Consider the following 20,771-nt stretch of genomic DNA (forward strand, 5'->3'; position numbering starts at 1 on the left):
CTGTCTGTACTATTGTCATTGAGTTGTAGGATTTCTTTGTATATGCAAGATATCAGTCTTTTGTCAGATACATGGTTTCCAAAAATTTTTTCCCATTGAGTTGGCTGCCTCTTTACCTTTTTGAGAAATTCCTTTGAGGTGCAGAAACTTCTAAGCTTGAGGAGTTCCCATTTATCTATTTTCTCTTTTGTTGCTTGTGCTTTGGGTGTAAAGTCTAGGAAGTGGCCTCCTAATACAAGGTCTTGAAGATGTTTTCCTACATTATCTTCTAGGAGTTTAATGGTACTTTCTTTTATATTGAGATCTTTGGTCCATTTTGAGTTAATTTTTGTGTAGGGGGTGAGGTAGGGGTCCTCTTTCATTCTTTTGGATATGGATATCCAACTCTCCCAGCCCCATTTGTTGAAAAGACCATTGTGGCTCAGTTCGGTGACTTTGGGGGCCTTATCAAAGATCAGTCGGCCATAGATCTGAGGGTCTATCTCTGAATTCTCAATTCGATTCCATTGATCTATATGTCTATCTTTGTGCCAGTACCATGCTGTTTTGGCAACTGTGGCTTTATAATAAGCTTCAAAGTCAGGGAGTGTAAGTCCTCCCACTTCGTTTTTCTTTTTTAAAGTGTCTTTAGCAATTCGAGGCATCTTCCCTTTCCAAATAAATTTGATAACTAGCTTTTCCAAGTCTGCAAAGTAGGTTGTTGGAATTTTGATTGGGATTGCATTGAATCTGTAGATGAGTTTGGGTAGAATTGACATCTTAATGACATTTAGCCTTCCTATCCATGAACATGGAATATTTTTCCATCTATTAAGGTCCCCTTCTATTTCTTTTAGTAGAGTTATGTAGTTTTCTTTGTATAGGTCTTTTACATCTTTGGTTAAGTTTATTCCTAGGTACTTGATTTTTTTAGTTGCTATTGAAAATGGTATCTTTTTCTTGAGTGTCTCTTCAGTTTGTTCATTTCTAGCATATAGAAACATTACTGACTTATGTGCATTAATCTTGTATCCCGCTACTTTGCTAAATTTGTTTATTAGCTCTAGTAGGTGTATCGTTGATTTCTCAGGGTTTTCTAGATATAAGATCATATCATCTGCAAACAATGACAGTTTTACTTCTTCTTTTCCAATTTGGATGCCTTTTATTTCTTTGTCTTGCCGGATTGCCCTGGCTAGCACTTCCAGCACAATGTTGAATAACAGTGGTGACAGCGGGCATCCTTGTCTTGTTCCTGATCTTAGAGGGAAGGCTTTCAGTCTCTCACCATTGAGTACTATGCTGGCTGTGGGTTTTTCATATATGCTCTTTATCATGTTGAGGAAGTTTCCTTCAATTCCTACCTTTTGAAGTGTTTTTATCAAAAACGGATGTTGGATTTTGTCAAATGCTTTTTCAGCATCTATTGAGATGATCAATTGATTTTTCCCTTTCGAGTTTTTAATGTGTTGTAATACATTGATTGTTTTTCTTATGTTGAACCATCCTTGCATGCCTGGAATGAACCCCACTTGGTCATGGTGTATGATTTTTTTAATGTGTCTTTGGATTCAATTTGCAAGTATTTTGTTGAGGATTTTTGCATCTATATTCATTAGGGAGATTGGCCGGTAGTTTTCCTTTTTTGTAGCATCTTTGCCTGGTTTTGGTATTAGATTGATGTTAGCTTCATAAAATGAATTAGGTAGTGTTCCATTTTTTTCAATGTTTTGAAAGAGTTTGAGTAAGATTGGTGTCAGTTCTTTCTGGAAAGTTTGGTAGAATTCCCCTGTGAAGCCATCTGGCCCTGGGCATTTATTTGTGGGAAGATTTTTGATGACTGATTGGATCTCTTTGCTTGTGATGGGTTGGTTGAGGTCTTCTATTTCTTCTCTGGTCAGTCTAGGTTGTTCATATGTTTCCAGGAAATTGTCCATTTCTTCTACATTATCCAGTTTGTTGCCATACAGTTGTTCATAATATCCTCTTATAATTTTTTTAATTTCTTCAGGATCTGCAGTTATGTCACCTTTTTCATTCATTATTTTGTTTATATGGGTCTTCTCTCTTTTTGATTTTGTCAGTCTAGCTAGGGGCTTGTCAATCTTGTTGATCTTCTCAAAGAACCAACTTTTGGTGATATTTATCCTTTCTATTGTTTTTTTGTTCTCTATGTCATTTATTTCTGCTTTAATCCTTGTTATTTCTTTTCTTGTACTTGGTTTAGGATTGGTTTGCTGTTCATTTTCTAGCTTCTTCAGTTGATCCATTAGTTCTTTGATTTTGGCTCTTTCTTCCTTTTTAATATATGCGTTTAGTGCTACAAATTTCCCCCTTAGCACTGCTTTTGCTGCATCCCATAGGTTTTGGTATGTTGTGTTCTCATTTTCATTCGTCTCTATATATTTAGCAATTTCTCTTGCTATTTCTTCTTTAACCCACTGATTGTTTAGGAGTGTGTTGTTTAACCTCCAGGTATTTGTGAATTTTCTAAGTCTCTGATGGTTATTGACTTCTAATTGTATTCCATTGTGGTCAGAGAATGTGCTTTGAATAATTTCAATCTTTTTAAATTTATTGAGGCTTGTTTTATGTCCCAGCATATGATCTATTCTGGAAAAATTTCCGTGAGCACTAGAAAAGTATGTGTATCCTGTTGATTTGGGATGTAATGTCCTGTAGATGTCTGTTAAATCTAATTCATTTATCAGATTGTTTAGGTTTTCAATTTCCTTATTGGTCTTCTGTCTGGTTGATCAATCTATAGGAGAGAGTGATGTGTTGAAGTCTCCCACAATTATTGTGGAAACATCAATTGCTTCCTTTAGTTTTGCCAATGTTTCTCTCATGTATTTTGTGGCACCTTGATTGGGTGCATAGACATTTACGATTGTTATTTCTTCTTGCTGAATTGCCCCTTTTATTAGTATGTAGTGGCCTTCTTTGTCTCTCAAAACATCCCTGCATTTGAAGTCTATTTTATCTGAGATTAATATTGCTACACCTGCTTTCTTTTGGCTGTAGCTTGCATGAAATATTTTTTTCCATCCTTTCACTTTCAGTTTCTTTGTGTCCCTGTGTCTAAGATGAGTCTCTTGTATGCAACATATTGATGGTTCATTTTTTTTGATCCATTCTGCGAATCTATATCTTTTAATTGGGGAGTTTAATCCATTTACATTCAACGTTAAAACCGTGAAGGCATTTCTTGAATCAGCCATCTTATCCTTTGGATTATGTTTGCCATATTTTTCCCTCTCTCTATTAATATCCTTTATTGTACCCATACCGAATCTCTTTAGTACTGAACCTTTCTCCAAGTCTCTCTGTCCTGTCTTTGTTTCTCTGTCTGTAGGGCTCCCTTTAGTATCTCCAGTAGGGCAGGTCTCTTGTTAGCAAATTCTCTCAGCATTTGTTTGTCTGTGAAAAATTTAAGCTCTCCCTCAAATTTGAAGGAGAGCTTTGCTGGATAAAGTATTCTTGGCTGGAAATTCCTCTCACTCAGAATTTTAAATATATCGTGCCACTGCCTTCTCGCCTCCATGGTGGCTGCTGAGTAGTCACTACTTAGTCTTATGCTGTTTCCTTTGTATGTGGTGAATTGCTTTTCTCTTGCTGCTTTCAGAACTTGCTCCTTCTCTTCTATGTTTGACAGTGTGATCAGTATATGTCTCGGAGTGGGTTTTTTTGGATTTATTCTATTTGGAGTTCGCTGAGCATTTATGATTTGTGTATTTATGTTGTTTAGAAGATTTGGGAAGTTTTCCCCAACAATTTCTTTGAATACTCTTCCTAGACCTTTACCCTTTTCTTCCCCTTCTGGGACACCAATGAGTCTTATATTCGGACGTTTCATATTATCTATCATATCCCTGAGGTCCATTTCGAGTTTTTCAATTTTTTTCCCCATTCTTTCTTTTATGTTTTCATTTTCCATTCTGTCATCTTCCAGGTCACTGATTCGTTGTTCAACTTCCTCTAGTCTTGTACTATGAGTGTCCAGAATCTTTTTAATTTGGTCAACAGTTTCTTTAATTTCCATAAGATCATCCATTTTTTTATTTAGTCTTGCAATGTCTTCTTTATGCTCTTCTAGGGTCTTCTTGATTTCCTTCATATCCCGTACTAGGGTCTCATTGTTCATCTTTAGTTCTTTGAGTAGCTGCTCTAGGTGTGTCTCTTCTGGTCTTTTGATTTGGGTGCTTGGGCTTGGGTTATCCATATCGTCTGGTTTTTTCATATGCTTTATAATTTTCTGTTGTTTTTGGCCTCGTGGCATTTGCTGACCTTGATAGGGTTCTTTTAGGGTTTGTAGACCAGTTGAAGTCCTTATCTCTAATTTATCAGATCTACAGCTTCGTGGAGTACACTTTCTCTAACTAACCAGCAGGTGGCGTCCACGAGCCACCTGTTCTCCACAAGCCAGATCTCCCCTGCTTAGCCTTTTTGGTGAGTGGGGGAGTGAGTCTTGTGGGGCCCAATTGGTGTACCAAGCTTGCGTGTGTAGTTGGTGTTGCCTGCCCTGTATGTGGGGCGTGTTTCTGGGCAGTCGGGGAGGGGGGGTGGCCCTAACAATCAAATCTCCCTGATGATCCTAGAGTTTTAAAGCTACTGCAATAGTCTAATCCTTCAGTTCAGTCCTGCCACAGTTTGTCTCTGCCACTGACCCACAAGTCTTTGGTATTGGCGTATGGCTCCTGAGACTTGCAAGTGGGCCCCTCTTCCAGGCTGTGCACCCCGGGTCCTCTGTTGAGGGATGACTGTGCTATGTCGCAGGTGAGTGCCGTCCCTCCAGGGCAGTTCTGGGCTGTTGGGCTGTGTTGGGAGGCTCCCAGTCTGCTCAAATGATGGCTGAATGGGGCTCTGTTAATTCACACTGCTCCCCCTTCCCAGCTCTGGGACATTCAGCTGAGGTTGCAGGGAAGGCTAATGTCCACGCCCAGTTTTGTGGTGTGTGCCTGTTATTTGAAGCACTTCCGTCACACTGGGTTGTCTGGGGCAGCTCTGGGCTATGGGGCTGGCGATGGGCAGGAGTGTTTCCTGTCCACCAGGATGGTGGCTGTGAGCGGACACCCCCCTTTTCTTGGGAAGTTGTGTTGTTTAGTGAATTTTCTCAGCCACTGGATTATTGCCTTTTGTCTCAGAGCTCTCTTGGTTCTGCTCTTGACTTGACGTGCCCAAATTTCAATTCTTTGAAGCTTTCTGTATTGAGCTTCTTAGAGTAATTGTTTTAGAAAAAGCAAAAAGGATTTTAAAAAAAAAAAAAAAAAAAAAAAAAAAAAACGGCCCTCCTCAGAGATCTAATGGGTTATTGAAATGCTAATAGACAAAGCAACCAGGGCCATTAAGGAAAGGTGCCCAGGGCAGAGAGATCAGCCTTGCTTCGGGATTTGCATATGCGCCTCAAGGCCTGATCTCCGCCCTTCCCCTTTCTGTGTTCACCAGAACTCCAAAAATCCTCTGCTTTTATTTTGGAGTTTTTCGTGTTGTTTTTTTCTATGCCTGTCTCCTCTCTGCTGGGCTGGCTGCTCTCAGAGTCTCTGGTGTCTGGCCTCAGTCTATCTATGGTTGGAGTTTGAATCAGTAGAATGAGTTTCCGGTAAGAGCAGCCACTGCAATTCTCCCTTCTCCTTCCTGGAGCTGACAGCCCCTCCTCCCCCGGGACTGAGCCTGGCAGGGAGGGGCGCGGGTCCCCTGGCCGCAAAAACTTACAGATTTCGCTGATCTCAGCAGTTCCACGTTTTCATGAGTGTTGTATGAAGTATGCCCAAAGACAGATTGCTCTGTGGTGTCCAGTCCACGCAGTTCCTGGCTTTTTACCTACTTTCCTGGAGGAGTAACTAAAACATACAGCTCACCAGTCTGCCATCTTGCCCCGCCTCCTCCCTTAATTCTTTAAACATGGTTTCCTTTATTTTGAACATATTTATTTTAAGTGCTTTGAAGTCTTTTTCTGCTAAGTTTAATATCTGGGCCCACTCAGAGACAGTTTCCATTGACCTCTTTTTTTTCCCCCTAAGTATAGGTTATTCTTATCTTTATTTGCATGTCTTGTAATATTTTTTTGTTGTTGAAAACTGAAATTTCAGGTACTATATTGTAGTAACTCTAGATTTTATTTTTCCTCCTGAGGGTTGTTGTGGCTGTGCTTTCCTTGTTTGTTTATCAATTTTGCTTTGTCTAAATTGGTAGAAATCATCTCCCCCACAGCATGTGGTTGTTCATGTTCAGTCTTTTAAAAATTTATTCTTGTTTTCATTTTTAAAACTGGTTTCTTAGAGGTCACCCCTGTGTCTGCATACCTCAGTGGCCAGCCAATGAATGGCCAGTGGTTGTTTTCAAACCCCCTAGGACAGCAAGCTTCTACCTTCTGCCAATTGAGCTGTGGTTGAATAGGGGGAGGGAGGATTCAAAGTTCAGGCAATGTGCAAGCCTGCCTAGCTTTTACTTTCTGCCAGGCCTCCTCTCATCAGCTCTTCGTATATGCAGAATTTCACAGTCAGCCAGGGATGTGCAGATTGCTCAAGCCCTGCTTGGTCTCCTGCATGTGTGTGTAGCCTTTTGGTCAGCCAGGAACATGTGATGAGTTTATTATGGCCTCCTATCACTGTGTTGTTTCCCAGATCTTCCTGTTAACTTTCTGGCTAGTTTGCTGGTCCATTACTGGCCCCAGCCAAGACTGAAGCCTCAGGCAAACTGAGCCATTAGCCTTTTCCATCTTGCCACCAAGAAGTTCACTGTGATTCACAATGCCACTGGACATGGGGTCTTCCACATTCTACTTCAAATCGAGCTAGGCCTCTCCTCAAGGGAAACTGCTGTTTCTCATGGCTTTCCTCGCCCTTGTGGAAGCACCGTGCTGACAGAGCTGGAGGTGGGGAAACGGGCAGCCCCAAGCAGGAACTCCACAGACTTGTACTTTTCTTATCTGAAGTTCAGTGGTTTTCCCATGAATAAATGCTTCTCAATTTGCTGTATAGCTTTGGTCAATTTCCAGAATCTTGAAATCCCTGTTTTTGACAATTTTGTCCAGTTCTATTGTTGCTTTCTGAGGAGAAGATTTGGTCTTACTCTTCCATACTGGTAGTCGGCCTTTAAAGCTATTTTTAATTGCTCATTTTCTTTCTTCCATACACACCTGGTCACCAAGGTCTGCTGATTCTTTTTCTGCAATGTTTCTCTGGGAGAGATGCTGTTTTCCTTGCCATTTTCAGAGTCAGACCAATCAAGGCAACCAGCACCCATTCCTGAATTACCGTAATGGTTAGTCCTGTATCTGGCTACCAGATTGATCTTACAGACACCAGCATAATCATATCCCTTGATCCTGACAGAAGAATGATTCTTTACTGCAGAGGGCATAAAATCCTTACTGCTCAGCCTCTCATTCCAGGATGTGTTCATCTGCCCCTTGATCTCATGCAACATCATTCATTCTTGGAGCTCCCACCAAGTTAAGTTTCTCTCCCCCAACACATTTCTTCCCAGCTTCTATGTTTCTATCTTTTCTCATGCTGTTTTCCCTATCTGGAATGTCCTTATAATTTCTCTCTCAATTTCTGGCCCAACTCCTAAAAGATGCTTAATCAGGTGAATTCTTCTGTTCTTGATCATTCCTAGACTCTATAATCTTTCAGTTTTAATATGTATGTATCATCTTGCTTTGCAATTGGCCCTCAGTTATTATCTGTATATGTTTTGCTGTTCCTCCAATGTTTAATTACATTCGGTTTGAGGGCTTTCCTTATTTTTTTACTTCTTAACATCTAATACAGTGGTAGAGACATAGTTGGGGCTTAGAACATGACTATTGAATGAATAAGCTGAAATGCTGCTTGATTTCTTACAGAAAATGTCAAAAATCTTTAATGAAAAATTATTACTTTTGGAGGATATCTATTTTTTTTTATTTGTTTGAGCCACTCATTAATAGATTATAAACTAAATCTTCTCAAAAAACTTAACTCTTACACATACCTCTGAAATCACAGGTGATATTAAAAATATTTAATAATCAGTTTTGCATGGTGTACTGGTTTGGATGTATTATGTCCCCCAAAATGACATGCTCTTTGATGCAATCTTGTGGGGGCAGACATATTAGTGTTGATTAGTTTGGAACCTATTGATTAGTTTCCTTGGAGATGTGACTCAATCAACTGTGGGCAAGACTTTGATTGGATAATTTCTATGGAGGTGTTACCCCACCCATTTAGGGTGAGTCTGAATTAAATCATTGGAGCAATATAAATGAGCTGACAAACAGAAGGAATTGAGAGCCTTCTAAGAGTGACGTTTTGGAGCTGCAGCTTAAAGAGACATTTTGAAGATGGCCTTTGAAAGCTGACACTTTGGAGAACACCATTTTGAAACACAACCTGGGAGCAAGCAGACACAAGCCATGTGCCTTCCCAGTTAACAGAGGTTTTCTGGATGCCAAAGGGCTTTCTCCAGTGAAGGTACCTTATTGTTGATACCTTATCTTGGACATTTTATAGCCTCAGGACTGTAACTTTGTAACCAAATAAATCCCCTTTATAAAAGTCGATCCATTTCTGGATTGACAAAACAGCAGCATTAGCAAACCAGAACACACGGGTACCAACTATTAAGACTGGACAACAAAACTGGGTCCTGGATATGCGGCTATAATGTTAGAGGGTGAAACGTGGGGCAGCAGCTATTTACCAAGTGATATGAAAGTATTTAAACATTTTAACAACCAGTACAACCATACCAATGGACACAGACTAATATCAATTCTCCCAGCAATGGCTGTAAAATATGATATCTGCAAAGTGGAATTCTGTCAACCATGGGCAGTGCTGGAGTTGGGAAGAAATGTGTTGGGGGAGAGAAACTTAACTTGGTGTGAGCTCCAGGAATGAATACGTTGCATGAGATCAAGGCTGAGAAATGCTGGACACAGACAAGAACGGCAGATGCTCAGAAGCCAGCGTCAAGGGCCAGTTGAGCAGTACAAAATCAGAGAGCACAAAAGTACCAGTAGGTGAAGACCAACCAACAGAGAAACCCTAGTTGAGTAGCCAGGAGTCAAAGTTCAAGGTTAGGAAGGAGGATCAGTCAAACAGAAATGAAGCTCTAGGTAAGGATCCCAGCAAACACTCTAGGAAGAAGAAATGTATAACCCAACCACAAGAGACTCTGACTTCGTCCTAAGCTGAAACATTTCTTACATGCGTCCTACTATGGCAGAATCTATTGAAAGCATGACTTCTCTCTGTAGGTGAAGTTAGGAACACCAGCTGGGAAGCCCACCAGCACATCAGTTTTTTAGAGTGAGAAAGGCAAGGTGGGTCCTGGGACAGAGGGAACACTTCTAACCCAGTGGTAGTGATCCTGACCTGCGTTTGCTGGTAGCACATCACTGTACTACCTAAGAACAGAACTAGAAGACATTTTTAACATTGCCTTGCCCTTGTTATTTAACTTCACAGATGCAAAATATTTGGGGGTTTAAAAAATGCCTTCAAATTCTTTCCATCAGAAGATACAAAAGAGAAGCCAATTAACTAAAGGGTATCTAAAAAGTATCTGATCTGAAAAGGCATTAGCTACCAACTTGGAAACTAAAAGAGCAGGCCAAATAACTATTATCAACAAAAGAATAAAATTTTAAATTTCATGTTTGAAAAATAACCAGTAACTGGTTTGTCTAAGAAGGAATTTTGGAAATGGGGAGAGGCATGAGTCAACTGAAGGTGTACTGCTAAGGGAGAGAAGGTTACTGTTTTTCACTTTTAAATAGCACAATAAATCATACACAACACCATAATTTGAGTTTACGAGGAAGCTAATACTTTTTAGGTTGTAAAACTGACCTCCAGTGGGCAATAATGTTCTCAAATCTGTGGCCAAGGGAACTGTATTCCATTGATCGTCACTTTTAAAAAGTCTATATATGCAACAGTTTTCCACTATAACTTTCACATCCATTTAGGCAATTACACACATATGGTATTTATTGATTTAATAATGTATCTAATTATGATTGGCTAATATGAACTGTTAACTCACAAAAGATTTTAGAATTTTCCCCCAAACTATCTTCAAATCAACATCAAATATATAGACATACAGAATAGTAGAAATAATAAATTTCTACCTTACAATTTTGAAATTAGAGGAGACATTAAGAATTAGTGTACTGCATTTAAAAAAAAAGGAACTGATATGGAGCATGTATGAAGGTTCAAAAGTGAACAAAACTTATTAAAAAGAAAATCTAAAAGACACTTATGGATTTTATCTATACTTTGTCTCCTACAATAATCATGAATATGACATTTTATTCAAAGAGATAATGTGTTGTTAAACACTGAGCTACAGGTAAACTGAAGTACAGAATAAATAACCATACTAAAAGTCTTTTTAGTGTAATTGGTGAAATGCCCATTTTTTTAAACCAAAAATGTCACACTTTCTGCTGATTAAAATAACTGTTATTCATCATTTTGGGAAACAAAAGTGGGGGAAAGAAACCAATCAGTAAATTCGTGGGTTTTGACTACAGTCCAAAATTATTTTACAGCTCAAGTTAATAAGTCACTTGTGTGCACAGTATCACTAGATATATGTAACCTCTTAGAAATGTGGTCATGCTGTACTAAGCAAAAATGAAATTGAGTCAGTTATAAAATACGTAATACTTAATCTTCAATATTCAGTACCTGTCCCTATAACTCACTGTTGGTTCTGGAAACTGCTTATACATCTGAAATGAAATAAACCAAAGATTACTATGGAAAAACAGAATATTCCTTATTACTTTAAGAACAAAAGTCCAACTATGAAGAGTTTCTAAATGGGGTTTCAGTAAGGAGACAAAAATAACCTTTCCTACAGGCAAACTTTCTTCCAATATTCTGATGAATACTGATGAAGAAAGCCTACTCCCTTAGGAAATAAGATTAGTATCTACTAAAAAGCAAATAAATCCAAAATTCACAATCAGATCTAATTGTGCTAAAATATGGGCAATACTTGCAGGAAACTAGCTCCTTTACTAAAGAGAACGAACTATGAATGACCATGTTTAAGGTAATATTTGATACAAAATTAAAAATGTGAAAGCCTAATGTTTCTTCCTTCTAGTCCAGGGTTAAGCTAAGCAAATTTTTTTCTGTAAAGAGCAAGAGTAAACATTTGAAATCAACAAATATGAAAGCACTTTCCTAAAATGAACATTAAAACTGAAATACTTTTTAATAGATCTCTTTTAGCACTCTATTTCATAGAAAGTAAACAAAAATCAAGTTATATTTTGAATTCTGGCAGCTCAGGTCCTACTAGAAGCTGCCAGTGGCAGTGATCACTCCCTTCTCTCTCCACACCCCATGGCACTCAGCATTGTGGCTGGATACGTAAAGGGAGCAAAACAGCAAAAGTTCAAAACGTAAACTGAATTTATGTAATATAAAGAATTCCAGAACTCGATTGCAGGTTACCTCTAGAATGATGACATGGGTCTGTTATTATGCAATGTAATTTAAGTATGTCTTATATATTTATAAAAAGTTTAATTTGTCTTAGGTAATTATTGTTCAAACCTATGAAGTTCATGCCTCTTTAGATTCTGAGGAATGCAGCCGTGAATGACGTTATTCAGTGAACACCGTACTGCGGAATGCTGCAATCAGGAGACAGCCCCCGGAAGGAAGTACTCATATTTATGAGGGGTTAGAGAAACTGAAGTTAGAAACAGATCAGCAAAAGAATTGATGGAAATGCATGATGGATTCCTAAGGACAGTCAGAGGTCAATGCTGGGAAGTACCAGGGTCCTCTCGCAGAAGAGACGCTTAGAGTTGCCACAAGAGAAAGCCCACTGCGTCAAACATTCTAGTTCTCGCACTAATTCCACCAAATCCTAATGCCCTTGGATTTCATCCCAGAGACCTGGGTTGAACATGACACATGTGGCTACTGAGTGCTTGAAATGTGGCTACTCCAAAATGAGATGTACTATAAGTGTAAAACACACACTACATTTTGAAGACTTGGTATGAAAACAGTATCTCAATAATTTTTAATGTTGATTAATATTAAATATTTTAGATATATTGTGTTAAATATTAAATTATTAAAATTAATTTCACCTATTTTCATTATTTTTTTAACATGTGCCTACTAGAAAATTTAAAATTATATGTGCAGCATTTAATCCCTCATGTAGTAATCCTAGTGATGGAGTCCTCCTCAATCATTTCATCCCAAGCATCCAAACTAAAAGTGATCTCTTTTCTCCAGCCAGTAGCTAATTAGAGATAGACATGGAGCCAACCCAACCCAGGCCTCTAACATATGAGGGGGAAGATGGCTAGAGGGGTTCTTGAAGCAGATGCCTTTGCTCCTGAAGATCAGATCCCTCCTTTTCTTTTGGATGTGGCTATATTGCATGTGACACTGAGAATGATTGTGGTCGTATTTCCATGAGCCACAGGATGAGAGGATGGCAGAGCTAAGAAATGGGAATGACCTGAGTCCTTGTTGATGTAATTGAGCTGCTAAATCAACCAACCTAGGAGCTCACCCTTCCTCTGAACTTCCTGTTATGTGAGATAATAAGTTTCCTTATTATTTAAGCCAGTATGAGTCAGGTTTTCTGTTATTTGTAGCCAAAAGTGCTCTAGCTGATATATTCCATCAGATATAACTACCTCATGGGCAAAAAGGATCACAGGTATTCTCATTTACAACCATCTAGTACTGTACACAGCCAACAATAAATCAATATATGACTGCTGTGAGAATATATATTTGGAAATTTGGGGTGAAGGCCTTTTCTCTCTATTTTGGTTTTAAAATACTAAACTGGTATAAGATGTTATGGCATAATTACTCAGGCATAGAAATGTTTAATCAAAAAATTACCTATGAGCAGAATTTAATTAATCAGAAGTAGAACAGAATACCCATTAGATTTGTAAATTGTTTTCACTTAATGGTTGTTCATTGAGAGGCCTGACTCAAATCCTAGTCAAAGAATACACAATGGGAACAACTCATCTTCCATTTACTAATCTGGGCATAAATTCTTAAAGGTAATGTAACAAATGAAGCAAGTACACAAATGTTACAGTTTATACCTCAGGGGATCATTGTGAGGATTGAGGAAAATTATGTATTTAGAGCCTAGTATGATATCTGTACATGGTAAACAAACAATACATTTAGTTCCCATTTCTTTCCCCTTCTAGAATGACTGATTCTGTGATTCCAAGTAACATGCTAAATTTCTATTGTCATTTTCTCTATATGATAATCTCACTTTGTGCTGACTAGAAGTTAGATGACAGAAAGCACTAATATCCATGTTATAGTTCATTGGCTAATTTGTGCTTGGTTAGTTGGTTGGTTTATTAATTCATTCTTTTATTTACATGAAGCAAGTGAGTTCTAGAGCTAACCTGAACAAAAGAATGTAGGGAGTGATAAAACTCTAACTAGAAATTAAAAGTTCTATTATTTTTACCAACCTATGCCTATGCTCTAGGCCTCATCAATCTTGGTGAGATTAGCGATGTAGTCTGAATGCAGATGAGTGAAAGGAAAATATAAAGGGAGCAAAGAAAGTTTGTGACTTTGGAGCTGCAACTAGAAGGTGACTAATGTCCATTAAAAGAGATAGAGAAAAAGTGGTACTCAGTTACATCTAAAAGTGATGAAGACAGATGTAGAATGGGTGACAGGTCAGAAGGAGAGAGCAAAGAATATTCAGAGAGTTATATCAAGCTAGAAGATTCCAAAACCCTTTCCTGCAGTGCTACTAAGGAGTCTGTTATAAAATATAAATTTATTTTCCAAGTAAGATATCCTAAAAAATATTGAGCAAAACCCTCACTAGCTCAATCTTACAAAATAAATATATTCTTCACTCAACTTGTGAATAGGGATAAATGCTCTTCACTGAGACCAGATGACCTACAAATTTTAAATTTCACAATATTACCAGCTCAATGAGGACTGAAACTATAAGTGTTATTGCTGTATGCTCCAGTATCTAGCATCTAGATCTAGATTGTATCTAGTGTACTCCTCACGTAATTGTTCATAGTCAACAAACATTTGCGGAAAAAAACTAATATCTGGAAATTTAAACTATGTTTGTTTTCTGGACAATTAAACGTTCTAAACTAATGTGAATTTGTAATACCACAGGCATTTGTGGTGATGAATAAGGCAAACAGATGTGCAACACTCTCACCCAGACATCCTGGGGACCTCCTGATCCACCATCTAGGTGAGATACATACCTCCCAGATGGGAGACTCTAGCCTGCAGACTCCTTCCCTGAAGTCAGACAGGGGTGGGCTTAGACCATTTTGGGGAGACTAATAATTACTCCAGGATGTCTAAAGCAGGCCTTACTTAGCTCTTGGCATTGGAGGAACTCTAAATCAGGCTATGAGTTAAATTTAGTATATCCCAAGGTAGCTCCAACATATCCACAGCATACAGGAAAGGAAAGGGGGAAGTCATCCTCTCACATTTTCTTGGGGTTAATGTACCACATGAGTAACCGATAGTGGAATGAATCAGGCTTTTTTAAAAAGTTAGGTTTGATGATGTATAATCTACAGACAGTAAAAGTGTACAGTTCTGTGAGTCTGACAGTTGTGTTACCACCACCCCAGTCAAGCTAAAAAACATTCCCATCACCCCCCAAATTTCCTCATGCCCCCAGCCCCAACCCTGGCAATCACTGATCTATCTTTGATCCCTATAGTTTTGCCTTTTTCAGAATGTCATATCAATGCAATGGCACAGTATGTAGCCATTGAGTCTGTTTCTTTTTTCCCCTACCATAATGCAACTGGCATTGCTGAAAGCAAAAAGAGCACGAGACTAGAACACAGTCAGTAAAGAGGAGAGTGACAGGAATTGAAATTGGAGAGTAGCCAGGGGCCAAATCCCAAAAGGACTTTTATGCAGTAACAAAAATTTTGGATTTTATAATAAAAGTGATGAAAAGCCATTGGAAGGTTTTGAGCAGCTGAATAATGTGATCTGATTAATTTCAAAACCATTTTGCTCACTGTGTAGAAGACAGACCATCCTGGAACAAGAGCAGAAAAGGAAAGGACAGTTTAGAGGCAACTGCAGTGGTCTGGATTAAAAATGATGGTGACAAACTGGAATGGTAACAGTGGAGCTGGTGAAAAGTGGTCAGAGCAGAGATGTATTTTAAAGGCAAGATCCTGGGACTGGAGGTAGCGTATGAGAGACAAAGAAAGAGGGGACAGGGTGGATGGCTACAAGGGGCTTAGTCTGAGCAACAGGGTGGAGGGTAGTGCCATTTACTAGGATGAGGAAAAGGAAAAGAAGGGGATGGAAGGTTTGGTAGGGAGAAGTGGAGAATCAAAACTTCCTTACATTTGGATGTCATCAGCACGTAGATGTTAGTGAATCTTTCTCCTAACAATTTTGTCTATCTGTATTGACCTTTGATAGAAGAATTTCACTTAATAGTCCCTTCCCTGATATTCTTTAATAAAGTAAGTAAATGCACTGGATAATACAGGTTCCTAGAGTCAAATTTACAAAACTCAGACAAGCTATAAAAGCTCAATACTAGAGAGCTTTTCCATTTTTCACCTTCATTTTCTACAGAGTTAAGAAACCACCTCAGTTTCATAAGAAGAATCTCCTCTACATTTTACACATAATTTTTTCCTCAAGATATGTATTCCATTTGTTCAATTGCTTTGGCTCAAATGAATTAAGAATGGAAAATTTTTTTAAATGATTATAATTTTTCTTGCTTTAAAATGTTTTTCTATAATTTACAAATTAAGTGGTGACGAAGCATTTAGTGGTCCATCTTATGAGATCAAGTTTATGCTATTGGTGTGGTGGAGACCCCTTTGGTTAGACCTTCAGAATAAGGAGTGAGTAATGGCAACATAATGTAGACAAGCCAGAGAGTATGGAGTAGAGGTTTGCTCTGTGTTTCCTTTTCTCAGGGAACCCAATTATCCAAGTACAAAGGAGGAGCAGTGATCACACCACTATTCCCACTGAGGCCATGTTTGATGTACTGGTAGATCATTCCTGTCATTGCTTCATTCATTCATTCATCTATTCAACCATTATCTATACCTTTTCTGAGTCTCTTTTCATTTAAAAATTTCATGTAAATTTGTCATCTATGATGTAGTTATACCATTAGCTTTAATATAAAAATGTTTTTATTTACTTACCATTGAGAAAAACTGACTTTCTAGATACTCCAGTATAAGACCACTATGGACAGCTGTGCAAGTTGTGCATTGCACACCTCTGGGGGATGCCATTCATACTATGGTTATTGTGGATTTTTCTATTACGATTTTCTGTTGGATGGCAGTAAGATGCCCTGAGAAAGGGATGCCTTTTTTCTCATTTATAAAGGCATCATTGTGGGCTAACAGTAGCCCTAGACTTTGAGTACCTTGGCACACAAACAAGCCTTGACACACCCCCAACCCAGTCCCCTCTTTTTACACATGAAGAAGTCAAGTTCCAAAGAGGTGAAGAGACAAGGTCTCACAGTTAGTTCATGACAAAACTGGGTTTGATCCCAGTCTCCATTCCCAGTGCAGTGCTCTTTTATAAGCAACATCCCACCTCTGTTAATGGTGGGGGTACCCTATCAGGTGTACTGATACATTCTTTCATATCTTTGCTCATCCTAAGGAGAGAACTTTGCAAGGTATCACATGCTGCGCTTGCCATTTGTTTCTGCCATGAATGGGTATGGAGATACAGAGGTACCTATACTTCTTGCTGAAGGTTCAAAAGGGTGAAGTTGCTAGGCTGTAAGTTCCACGAGGGAAGGAACCATGTCCACATTCTGATGTGTCCTTAATAGCATATAGCTAAATTTTAGTTTTATATATGGACACATAATTCTCACTGTAAGCTATCATGTCCCTTGGATGCTACTGTGGTCTTTTCTGTAGCTAGGGCATACTCCAGTGTAAAACCCTGAGAAGCACTGGAGAGATCTCTAAGCTGCTTTCCAGACCAACATGCTATGACTGTATTGTTGGTTGAGCTCATTCAACCAGGAGCAAGAAGCACTGTACTAGGTACGATAGAACAATCAGTTATCATAAAATGTTAGCATTGGAATGGATCTTGAAAGTCACTTAATTCACCTCCCTCATTTAGGATTCTAGGAAACAGAGCCCCAAGGAGGTGAGATAATCCACTCAAGTTGCCACAGATAATTTATGCCATACTTAAATTCTAAAACTCAAGATATTACAACCACCAGTTAGGTGCACTTTCCTGAACATCACAATATGTCCCCATCAATCAACAAATGATTACTGGAAACCCACAATGTGAAAGATATCCTGGACTAGAGATATGTACCCTTATGAATATTTTCCTAGGTCTTGTTAGAGTTGGACAATGATAAATCATGTGTTTGAGAAGATATACTCCTATGTTCTTTTGTTCTAAGAAACACTATTCAGATCAAGGAAAAAAGATGAGTCAGGCAGGACTATTGGAAGTCCTCAAATTTATCAGGAAATGGATATAAAAGTGGGTTACGATTATTTTGTCTGTGAATGGTTCATTTAGAAAGCATAGCTGGTTAGTAATAGAGTAAACTGTGTGTCTATTTACTCTGGTTGCTCCAAGTTAAGAAATTCTATGACCCAGATCATTAGCTTAGTCTACTCTGATGGTTATTTGAAAGCATGTGTCCTCTTGTAAACAGGATATATTTTCAAACTATTATCTAAACAATCAAAGGAATTTGTTTATTACAAAACAATATGATTTTCAGATTTTCAGTTTTATTTCAGAAATAGAGCTATAAAAGTAAAAGCAAGTTTAGAACTTCCTTTCAGTAATATATCAAGCTATGGAACTAAGTTGACAGCTCTTTAAGTTCACGCAGTTATTTTATACACATTCTATAATACTAAACTCTTTTCAAGAAAACCAAATGAGTATATTATAATGAGACACTAGAGTATCTAAATTGTTTTGTTGACCCTTCCTCCCATACTTAATTCTTAAAAATGAAAATAACTTGTAGAGCAATTCTTTCTTCCTTATAAAAGAATTCTGTATTTAAATTAATAATGAATTAAAAGTCTAAAATAATTTAAATCTCCTAAGATATTGATTTCTCAACATAAACAATTTTGATTTTTCAAGTCTTCAAATGTCTAGGAATATACCCCAAAGAATTGAAAGTAGGCACTCGAACAGATACTTGTACACCAATGTTCATTATTCACAAGAGCCAAAAGCCAAAAGCAACTCAAATGTCCATTAATGGATGAATGGATAAACAAACTGTGGTATATACATAGATTGGAATATTATTTGGCCATAAAAAGGAATGACGTTCTGATGTTTGCTATAACATGGATGAAACTTGAAGACATCATGTTGCATGAAATAAGCCAGACACAAAAGGACAAATACTGCATGATCTCACTTATATGAAATCAGAATATGCAAACTCTGAGCCAGAATTTAGAATACAGGTTACCAGGGGCAGGGGAGGGGGTGGGTAAAAAAGAGTGAATGCTTAATTGGTGTAGTTTTTGTTTGGAGTGATGGAAAAACGTGGTAATGGATAGTGTTGATGATAGAACATTGTGAATGTAATTAATACCAGTGAACTATAACTTGGAAGTGGTTAAAAGGGGAAGTCTTATGTTGTATATATGTTACCACAATTAAAAAAAAAACAGGAAAGCTGTGTGTGTGAGAGGGGTGGTAAGTATATAGGAACTCTCTAGTTTCCACATGATTTTTCTGTAAACCTACAACCGTTATTTAAAAAAAAAAGTGTCTAGCAAATGGTGCTAGTAAATAATGTATCAAGAAAAGCAATGCTGTATATATGTGCATAATTTCCCTTTTTATCATCCCTGATTTCTTAGCTGGGCTGTAAAGCAGTAAAAGGCAGTGACATGTTATACCTGGTCATGGCTGGCTTTAATGGGGCATCCAATAGCATGGAAAGTCGACTGCACAGGGGCTAATGCCAGACAGGCCACATGCTCTTTGCCACTTCGTCTATCACAGCAGAGAATCTATAATACAACACAAGCAATTTTCTGAACACTACTTTTAAGAAGGAGCCAGACACAAGAGGTCCTTTTTAAATGGGTCTAGATTTCAAGAAAAATTCAAATAGTTGACACAGAACACACTTCAAATATTTAAAACTTTTTTAGAGTCCCCAATATTTATGGAAAACCTCTTAATTCCATTTTAAATGTATTTGAGGTTTTAAGGGAAATTAGGGAATGATATACAAACTATTTTACATTATTTTAGCTAGTAGAAAAATTTACAACTAAATGTTATGCCTATCTTTTAAGGTCCAGCTTTTCATGACACACAATGTAAAAAGGATTCGATGCTAAGTATAAGTCAATGTCCATTTGACTCTGATGGATCTTTGACAACCTGAATTTTCTCTCATCTTTAACTCGGCATGTGTGTGACTGCCACTTAATTGGTAGTGACTTTGTTCTATTTCTACATTACATTATAATCCCTTCAAAACCACTATTGAACATATATTACTATATCATGTTCTTTTTGAAATTTTGACGTTAAAATCAAATTGAATTAAAATGACATGACTTGTAATATGGAGACCAAATTTAAGTTACTACAAGATTATTTCTTTTGGTTAAATATAGCCAGTCATTATTAAAACCAGATGATAGGACACTCCATAGCAGAGAAGTATGTATAGGAGAGGGGAGAGTATAAGTTCATCTTCTCATTGGGAAAATTTCCATTCTCAAATTTATCTACTTTCAAAAAAGTTCTTTTAAGCAATGTGTGTGTGTGTGTGTGTGTGTGTGTGTGTGTGTGTGTGTTAATTCTAAGCTAATAAAGTAAAATAATGTTGCTTTTGTGATAAATTACTGAAATATACCTATAGAATGGAATGGGATTCATACTAATCATTTTTGAGGGAAAACTGGTTTTATTAGCTATAATTTGCTCACTTTATTAAATGCGTGTAGATTTAAGGTGAAAGCTTAGGTGAAAATCTTAAATTTGTGAGGGAGAAAATAAAAATACATATATTATTATCTGAGGTTTTATTCTATTGCAGAATAATGTCTACATACCTTTACTATAGATTATATCCACATATATATTGCTATGTATAGTATGAATGTGACTGCAAAATAGAACAATATGAATCCTAGTCTAATGGTTTAATAATTCAACCTTAAACCATTAGGGTTGTTAAGAATGGCTGTCAGTGTTCCTGGAGGTAGGGACACTTCTTGTGATAATCTATAAAAGAAGTTTAGAGCTCAAATAAAGTCAATATACAAAGCCCTGTTTTACAAAGTATTTTAAAGATTTTGTTATAAAAAATATTTTTTCCAAGTTAACTTTGACGGAAAAGATTTGACAGCAATTCTAATTTACTGTACTGCACCTCCTGAGCAAATTAGTGTAAATGAGTTCAAGAATGCAGAAGTGTTGTTTACTGTGCTTCAGCTAGATATCATGGGGGAAAAAAAGAAACATGTAATAAGCTTATGCAAAAGTCAACAAATGTGACACCATAATAGCTACAGTTCACAATCATTTAAGGTACAGCTAAATATTGTGTCTGATATAGTGCTATTATAAGACATGCTCTTTTCAAAGTTAATAAAATATAACCACCCTTTTGATATCAATTGAAAATCTGTATGAAAGACATGACACTCTCCTAAACATATAGAGACAAAGAGAGCAAGCTTGTATGTTAGCTAACTTATTACATTTCTGTTCTTT

The 20,771-nt window shown here is 37.5% G+C and overlaps 1 protein-coding gene across 13 annotated transcripts in view; it reads right to left on the reverse strand.

The window, feature by feature from the left end:
- Positions 1-20,771, reverse strand: part of STAU2 (staufen double-stranded RNA binding protein 2) — a 368,399-nt gene that overhangs the window by 91,309 nt on the left and 256,319 nt on the right. The window contains exon 13 of one of the 13 annotated variants that reach the window (XM_037802429.1): positions 18,935-19,048. The exons of the other annotated variants lie outside the window; for them this stretch is intronic. Within the exon in view, the coding sequence (XP_037658357.1) occupies positions 18,935-19,048 (114 nt within the window). The remainder of the gene's footprint in view (positions 1-18,934; positions 19,049-20,771) is intronic. 13 annotated transcript variants of the gene reach the window in all.

Source organism: Choloepus didactylus, chromosome 14 (assembly GCF_015220235.1).
Source record: "Choloepus didactylus isolate mChoDid1 chromosome 14, mChoDid1.pri, whole genome shotgun sequence".
In the NCBI taxonomy this organism is placed as follows: Eukaryota; Metazoa; Chordata; class Mammalia; order Pilosa; family Megalonychidae; genus Choloepus; species Choloepus didactylus.